We start from the raw sequence: 8848 nt of genomic DNA on the forward strand, positions 1-8848 counted from the left end.
TTAAAACTTGATCATATTGTCTTCCTTTTTAACTTTTTCTGTAGTAAATGCTTTTGTATCCACCTCTTTTCCTGTTTCTGAATACTTGTAGCAGGATCATCTTACCTCATGGTGATTAGGAGTGTGAGGATTCTGTATGCTGTCTTGACATGGCACTTAGGGACATGGTTTGGTGATGGGCTTGGCGGTGGTGGGCTTATGATTGGACTTAATGATCTTAAAGGTCTTTTCCAGCCTGAATGGTTCTGTGTTTCTGTGCAGCTTAATACTTTGACTCCACAAATAAGTTTGGTTAAACAAAAGCAGTGCCAGTTTTTGCATATCATTGCCTTGCTGTCTGCAGGCAATGCCTCTATAGTGGCTCTCTGCTGCAGTGGAAACTCATGCAAAATGTCTGCAAAGGAGCTAAGAGCTAAATAATCTACAAAGCTGGTAAAATAGATAGTAACTAATAGCATCTGGTGTGAATATTTTGTCTAACTTTTATTGTCTATGCTGCTATTTTAGGTATATTTGATACTGTGCTTGGTATGATTTTACAATTTCAAATCTATTTTTACATATTTTTAAAGATTCAAAATAAAAGCTTTAAGAGGACAATATTTAATTCTCAAATATTTAAGAGGGGAATATTTAGTTCTCCTCAAGTTTCTCCAACTTGATGCCTGGTTTTCTTCCTGAGCATGGTGGAGAGGTTTAAGAAGTGATTAACTGAAACTATCTTTAAATGTTATGTTAAAATTCCTGGGAAATTTTGATAGGTCTTTGCTTCAGAATTTCTTTGTTCACACAGTAGGATGTAAAAATTTGTGGAATATAGACTGTAGAAATATGAGATATATTCAATATAGAAACCTATGTCAAATGTAGAAGTTCCACTGTTATTAGGAACTTGTCTGTAGATGTGTGTCTGTGATAATGTGTCTGTGATAGCTTACAGGGGTTGTCCAAATGGAAATTTTCATGTACATGTTGCATGCGTGAATTTATATTTAGGCACTGTGGGCATAGTTGCTCATATAAACTGTGTCCTGTTTTGAAACTCCTGTGAAAACATTCAAGATGTCCTTCTGAATAAGGAGGTGATGTAATGTACCTGGCAAACCTCAGAAAAACGTGCTATCTCTGTGTTTCAGTTTCCTCAAATCAACAAACCTGTGGCAGCTCTGTGTAATGCTCGATGTTCCCCAGGGAATTAGGGTTATTACATAGGGAAGTGAATGCCATGCGAGATACTTGAAATTATTGAGAGCTTTGGGTCAGCAAAGTGGTTATTCCTGTAGACCTCTTAGGAGGATGAGGGTGTGGATCCCTGGGTAGAAGAGTTGATTCTTTAGTTGTATGAATGCTGAGGGAATTAGTCATCTCGTGAGAAGTTTCTAGAAATCAGTTTTAATCACGGTTGTGCTTCATCCTCTTTTTGTGCAATAAAACTCTGAATCTGTCTCCTCTGTGAAACTCAGCTCCTAAAAGTTCCTTACTGAGCTTACTACTATCTTACTTTGTTTTGTGGGAAATTTTGGCTCTTTGGGCACTGTTATTTGCCCTTACAGAAGTTCCTGTCTAAACAGTTCAAATACCACCAGAATAAAAACTGTATTGTAAAAATAGACCTGTTGACAATGTTATTGGAAAATTCAAGTAAATGTATGTGTGCCATGAATAGTTATTTAATTTGCTGTGCAGTTTGGCATTTTGGATAGCAACATGGCATTTGGCTTTGAACTTCTGAGTACATTTGGTATGGAGATGAGTAAATTAGCTTTTTGCTTCAGGCTAGAAATAGTCAAACTCCTTGTAGAGCAACATTTTACTATTGTCTAGTATTCTGTGGATTGGAGGACTTAGAAAATCTAATTCCAAAATGCCCTTGCTTTTAGTTCTAGTTATTCTACAGCAGTATAAGGGCAGATCAAAGGTTGCTTTGTGCTATTGGAAAAATGCTGGTCTTGTCTTGGAGCCTGAAAAACTATGTACTTTCTTTATTTCAGTATGACTTTTGACAGGTGCTTTCCAATACTGGCATATTAGCTTCTTCATTTCTAGAATATTAGAAAACTTATTTGCTTCATTGGGAATATGAGGCAAAACTAATTTGAGCATTTAAGGTCTTCAGTTTATACTTTTTAATATCAGTTATAGACAGAGTTACTAGAAATTGTAAGGTGATAGAAAACAGAATAACTGAGTATTATATTTTGCCTGAAAGCATACAGTGGAATGAACATGTCTGGTTTTTAGTTCATTCTGGAAAAGTATTGAAGGGGGGATGCGAGGGTGTTCAAACTGCAAAAAAATTGGTGTTGAGGGAAGCACAGCACGTTCCCATAGTGGGCTTGCAAAATAGCTGGCCTGTTAATTACCATTATGCTGGCAGAAAGAACCTTTTAAATGCAGTTGCCTTTCTTTATTGCTTTTGTAGAAGGATTCAAATGTCAACTTCTTTTTTTTTTTTGGTACCTAAATATGTCTCAATATGTTTCTAAGTTGCTTCCCTTAGGCAAAGCGAACAGTTTAAGATGCTTTGTGAAAATTGTAGTCTGTTGGTCACTTGAAATAGAACATCTGGAGGGTCACTAGTGGTGTTCCCCGAGGCTTGGGTTTGGGGTTAGTCCTGGTTAACATCTTTATTGATGACCTGGATGTGGAAATTGAGATCACCCTCAGTCAGTTTGCAGATGACACTAAGTTGGGTGGGAGTGTTGATCTGCTGGAGGGTAGGAAGGCTCTGCAGAGAGATATGGACAGACTTGATCAATGGGCTGAAGGCAACTGCACGAGGTTCAAGAAGGTGAATTGCCAGGTCCTGCCCTTAGGTGACAACATCCCCCTGCAGTGCTACAGGCTGAGGAAGGAGAGGCTTGAGGGCTGTTTGGCAGAAAGGGGCTTGGGGGTGCTGGTTGGCAGGTGGCTGAACATGAGCCAGCAGTGTGCCCAGGTGGCCAGTGGCATCTTGGCCTGTATCAAGAATGGTGTTGGTTGCTCTGTACTCAGCACTGGTGAAGCTGCACCTCAAGTACTGCATTCAGTTTTGGGCCTCTCCTTCCAAAAAATTGAAATGCTGGAGTGTGTTCAGAGAAGGGCAGCAAGGCTTGTGAAGGGTCTAGAAACAAAATCCTGTGAGGAACATCTGGGAGAGCTGCAGGTGTTTAGTCTGGTGGAAGCTCAGCAGGGACCTCATTGCTCTCTACAGGCTCCTGAAAGGAATTAGTAGTGAGTGGGGGTCAGTCTCTTCTGCTATGGCTACAGCAACAGGACCCAAAGGAATGGCTTTAAGATGAGACTTAAGAGGGGAGATTCAGATTAGATATTAGAAAAGTGTTTTTGCTGTTCAGGTGGTCAGGCTGAAATAGGTTGCTAAGGGAGATGGTGGAATCAACATTCCTGGAGGTGTTTAAGAGGCATCTGGGTCTGGCACTGGATGATGTGGTTTAGGGGTTACAGGGCAGTGCTGGGTGGTGGTTGGACTGGATGATCTTGAAGTCTCTTCCAGCCATGGTGATTCTATGATCATCTATGTCCTGGTTTTCCTTTATCTTAAGGAATTGCATTTAATAGACTCTTTTTTTATATTCACAGAACTGTGCTAAAGAATAATGACTTGAGATCAAGACAAGAATTAACTACTCACCTCACCAATCAGTGGCCTTCCCCAGGAGCTCTGGATGTCAATGCTGTTGCCTTGGACACTCTACTCTATAGAAAGCACAATCAACAATGGGATGAGTAAGTTTCATATTTATTTTTATTCCCCCTTAGAGGAACGGGGAAACTGAAAATCATGTATTTCCCTCAGCCTACTTTGGAACAGATCCTATTAGAGTTACTTGTTACAATGTACAAAGATTGCTGGTAACTAAAATCAGTTTCTCTTGCTTTCCATAAAAATTTTCTTCCTTTGGATTAATTTTTTTAAAAAAGGCAGAAAAATAAGTCATTGCTTTAGGAAAGAACTGGCTTTGGAAATAAATAAAAATAGTGTTTAGGAGAAGAAAGATTAACTGCATAGTGTTGTTTTAGAAGACTTTTTAAGGAGAGTTGAAGATACCCAGTTAGATATTTAAATGTGTTGCTATCAAATATTACTTGCTTTGCAGGAAAAGTTTTCAAAGTCTGGACCAACTTTCAGCAGAAGTCAGTCTTTCTCAATCCTCTCTGGATCCAGGTCACTCACAGGATGGGAAGCAAGATGGAATTAACTTGTTGAATGAAGGTACACAGCCAGTCTAATGTCCTCCTTTAATTTTGTTCTTCATAGTTCTGAACTTCATTTCTTGTGAGACAAATTTTCAGTGTGAAGAAAATACACACTGAAAAACATATTTTTCATTGTTATGCCAAGTGTTCCAAATACCCTAAGAACTCTGCTTCAAATAAGTTTGGATTTATGAAGATACACACCCCACTCCTCTGTATTTAAAGCTAAGCATTAAATGTCTTGCACATCTCTTCCTGTTCCATCACAGAATCAGTCAGCTTCACTACAAGGAGGATCTGCTGACATCTTTCTGCTATAACAAACTTCTTATGTTTCCTTTTTTTAGTTTTAAAAGAATGGTTAAATGCACTAGGTTTGCAACTACCACTGTCATTCTTACATCTTGTACTTAACATTTATCTGGAGATGCAGCCTGACAGTGTTGCCATTAGAACAGAGAGAGGAACATGATATGAACTGTCTATATAAATGTGATATGTGCACCCACCCCTTTCAAGCCTGGATGCTTATCAAAGCTTAGCTGCTCCATCTTGTGGGCAATTCTGAAAAAGCAGGAAAATGTTGGAAGAGTTGTGAAATAGTAGTATTTTGGGTATAGAATGTAAATTGTTATAAAAGAATCCTTTTTGTATCTCATCAATTCTAAGCTTCAAATAGATTTGCCAATACAAAACCTTAGTGTTACATAATGCTAAACTTTCTTTTTTTTAAATATCAAGGATGAAAAAAAAATTTTTTTTTTTTTTTAATTGTGAGCAGTATTAAAATCTAATTTAACCCAAGACTGATTTCAGCCCAGCCTGTAAGGCATGGGTAGGGATCTCTGTACCATCTGGATAGGGAAGATGTGATGTAAGTTGTCTTCCCAGTCACATTTATGAAACTTGCCTGTGCTGAAGCATACCATGGAGTTCACAGTAGTGTAGATTAAACAGCTTTTTCTGTTCTCTCATTTTTTATGGTGAAATAATCTTGTGCAGCAAAAATTATTATCTTAATTCTTATTTTTCTTCACAGGAAAGGAAGACACTCCATCATTGCTTGGTCTTTGTGGCTCTCTTACATCAGTAGCAAGCTACAAGTCTCTCACAAGCCTGAAATCAAGTGAATACCTTGCAAGTCCCACAACAGAGATGACAAGTCCAGGCTTAACACCATCTTGAGATGCACACAAGAAGGAAGAGCTTTATGTTGTATACATTTGATTTATGTTCCATAAGATGACTTGCAGTGAAGACTGCTAGTTCCAAGTTAAAAAATAAGCTGCTTTATTTTTTCTTGTCACGGATACCTTTATAATTCATAAATCTGGTCAGTTTTCATTTGCTTCTTATTTCCCCCAGAGGACTTTTCAGATATTCTATTTGAGTCTGGAATTATTTAAATCTCTTGTTCAGGTACAGAATGTATAATCTGATGTTTATGACTGGTTTTTAAAAGGAAACAGTTGGAAATCCCATACTTAAATGACCCATACTTAAATGCCATCAGCTTTGTTTCTCCTTGCACTAGCCTGGACCAGCTCTAGCCACTGTACTCTGCAGTGCTTTAAATATTTTTCAACTCCTGCAGAAGAGACAGGGAATCCTGAACACCAGTTTTTGTAGGAAAATAAATACCTAAAAATCCAGCTTTTCATCTGTGTATGTTGTGTAGGACCTCAAATAGCATATTTAACCTATCAACAGCTTCTCTCAAGTTGACGCAGTGTTAGGTTTGGCATTCCTGTTAATATCATGGCACTTAGGAGATGTCCCAGTCACACTGAAACACAAACACTTGAAATTGCATGTGAATAACAAATGTAACTTGATCATATCAATCAAGCATACATAGAGATTTGTAAATGGTGAGCAAACTCACTAAATGCTTTTAAGTGGCCTGGGTTACAGATTATCTAACATTATACAAAAAGTTTCTTGCTGAAAAGATGGGGGGCTATGGATGATGGGGGTAAGCATCTTGCAAAGTTTGGATTCTGTGTTTATTGGCAACACCCCAAGGAGAGTGAAAAAGGGGAAACAATGTAATGACTGTATTTGTGTGTTAAAAGACTTTTCTCATCCCTGTAGTAGTGCAGTAGGTATTTTTCTTGCTTAGGTAATACAGCAGAAATTCTCTAAGTCAGTTTTCTCAAAGTATTTGCCATTGATTTAAATTACTGATAGGACAAAAAAAAAAAAGGGAGACATTTTTTAAAATGTAACTAACTTTCCAGATTACCCTACAGTTTCAAAGTTTGCAAAATAATTTTTGAATTGCAAACTATATTCTTAATTCTTTGTAAGATACAATGGATCCTTTATCTATGAATTTTGCTAATCAAGGTAATGCTTATCAGTATGATTAGTAACTTTTTAAACAAAAGTGAAATGCATGTAAGTATGTTGTATTTATAAGTGCTAGGGAAAATGCTTTTTTGTGCCAAAGAAGTTTCATAAATTGTTTACATGAGTAGCTGCAATACAAGACAGATTTTTAATTATTGCTTACTCCTAGGTGTTTACAGTATGTCACTACACTCTGTACAGGTTTAGTTGATTTGCCTCTTTTGATGGTACCTTGGCACTACTACTTTAAACTGGACATCATAGGGTGGGCTTGAAAGAAAGAAGATTCATTCTTACTTTAAATGAAATATTTAGTCTTTTTAAGTAGGAGGCTATGCATTTCTGGAACTCAAGGCACTGTTGGATTTAGCTAGAGGATAAGAATCCATCTCCTCAACTCTCTAGTCCATGCTGCTGGAGGACACTACATCCATGGCAGGGTACACAACCACTGATGCTACTTTAATGCAGAATTTTAAAGCCGTTTAACAAAACCACCGGCTCTTTCAAGCCCTTGTGTTCCCACACAGGTAATTTCTCTGTAATAAACTCTGACCATTAAATCCTTTCATACACCTTCAGAATGTCCATTACTTCATGGAATTTTTTTTTTGTTATCGCATTAAGCACCTGTTTCTTAAGTAACATTATTACATATAAATTTGTAAATTAGAGATGCATTTTTACTACAAATAAAATGAGGGAATCTAGATTCCACATGTTAACATTCTGCATCAATGTACAGTGATTTAATCGGTCTTGTTTGCTGTTAAACACTTCTCATGCCACATCAGTGTTTTGGAGGGGGCAGTAATCATGATCTTCAGTCATGTTCACTGATGGCTCTTTTCTTAGAGCTAAATGTGTTGTTTAGCTGAAGTCTTTTATGTAGTCTGACACGTGTTTCTGGGTGTCATTTTGTGCATGGGCAATCAGTTATGTGCATCTTTCTCAGTTCTAAACATTAACCATTTTTTAAAAAATAATTTTAAACTGCCAAAACTGTGTGTTTTGTTGCCTTGACGTTCCATGAATGTTGCATGTAAATTAAAAATTTTGTATCATCACTAGTTGTTGTCTCTGTTTTAATCACACAGGATAAGGTAAAACCATTCTGTAAATTACAGCATTACTAAGTTTATAGCAAATACTTTTCTTGCACAAGGGGGAGACTGGTTTTCTTGCTCTATATCATTCAGTGTCATCCAATATCTGCTGTTACTATGTTCTCTTAGGCTCTATTTTGTAAATTTACATTCAAAAGTCACAGTGGAAGAACAGCGTTAAGCATCTCCTCTGGCAGCACCTCTTGCCTAATGTGGTACCTAATGTCTTTACAAGTAGAACATTTCAGTGTGTGAGGAATTTTCACCATGAACTCCATTTCTTGGGTAAAGCACACCAAAATGACAGTGTCTTAATGATCTGACTACTGAGTTACTTTTGTATCAGCATCCCCCTCATTAAAATACACAAAAAAATAGAATTCAACAACTGCATTGAAAATGCATGAAAAGAGGGAGGTAGTGAGGGTAGTTAAAAAATTATTTAAATCATATAGAGGCAGCTCTGATTTAGTAATTTGAGCACCTACAGGCAAGTGCAGTGCTGCAGCTGTTCCTACCAGGAGTGCAGCACACTGGGCAGAGGGTGGCTGTGCCTATGGCAGCAACCTGCACACACTCTTCCCTTCAGAGGGGTGCAGGGCTGAGTCAGGCTGGCACAGAATCACCTCTCCTTATGCCAGCAACCTTGGCCTTCCAAGACAGGGGGCCCCACACAGAGTGTGCGTGGCCTGGCCCTGCCTTGGAGCACTGTGACAGTGAGAACTGGCATCTCCCAGGAACAGGTGCAGGAGTGTTCCTGCAGAGCACCTGTACAGGCCTTTGGCTGCAGTGCATGGGTGTGCTTTAATTTCCAGTATTACCTTCAACAAAAAGCCCCTGCTGCCCCCATCAGTGTATGCACCATGCTCTCTCAGTGTCTAATGAACATAAGTATTTTTCCAGTTTTACAGAATTTTTCATTTAAAATAAACCTGAGAAGCTTTTATAATATGCATTTACACAAAATACAGAGCTGCAAATAACAAACATGTACAGAATGAAACACACAACAAGCAGCAAGAATAAGTAAGTATTTATTGAATTCACTCTGTATCAACATCCTTACTCAGAAATAAATATATCTTATAATTAGAAACCCAAAACATTTTTAAACATAATTTTAAAACCCAACTAAAATGTTTAGGTTAATTTAGTCATTTTCATGACTAAAATTTTACACAGTGGAAGTCATT

At 37.8% G+C, this 8848-nt stretch overlaps 1 protein-coding gene across 1 annotated transcript in view; it reads left to right on the forward strand.

Annotated features, from left to right (window-relative positions):
- RUNDC3B (RUN domain containing 3B) overlaps nucleotides 1-7609 on the forward strand; it is a 52237-nt gene extending 44628 nt beyond the window's left edge. Inside the window, exons 9-11 of the mRNA XM_030971448.1 lie at nucleotides 3580-3726; nucleotides 4098-4213; nucleotides 5237-7609. Coding sequence (XP_030827308.1) covers nucleotides 3580-3726; nucleotides 4098-4213; nucleotides 5237-5382 — 409 coding nt within the window. The 3' untranslated portion in view covers nucleotides 5383-7609. The remainder of the gene's footprint in view (nucleotides 1-3579; nucleotides 3727-4097; nucleotides 4214-5236) is intronic.
- The last annotated feature ends 1239 nt before the right edge of the window (nucleotides 7610-8848 follow it).

Source organism: Camarhynchus parvulus, chromosome 2 (genome assembly GCF_901933205.1).
Source record: "Camarhynchus parvulus chromosome 2, STF_HiC, whole genome shotgun sequence".
NCBI classification, from domain to species: Eukaryota; Metazoa; Chordata; class Aves; order Passeriformes; family Thraupidae; genus Camarhynchus; species Camarhynchus parvulus.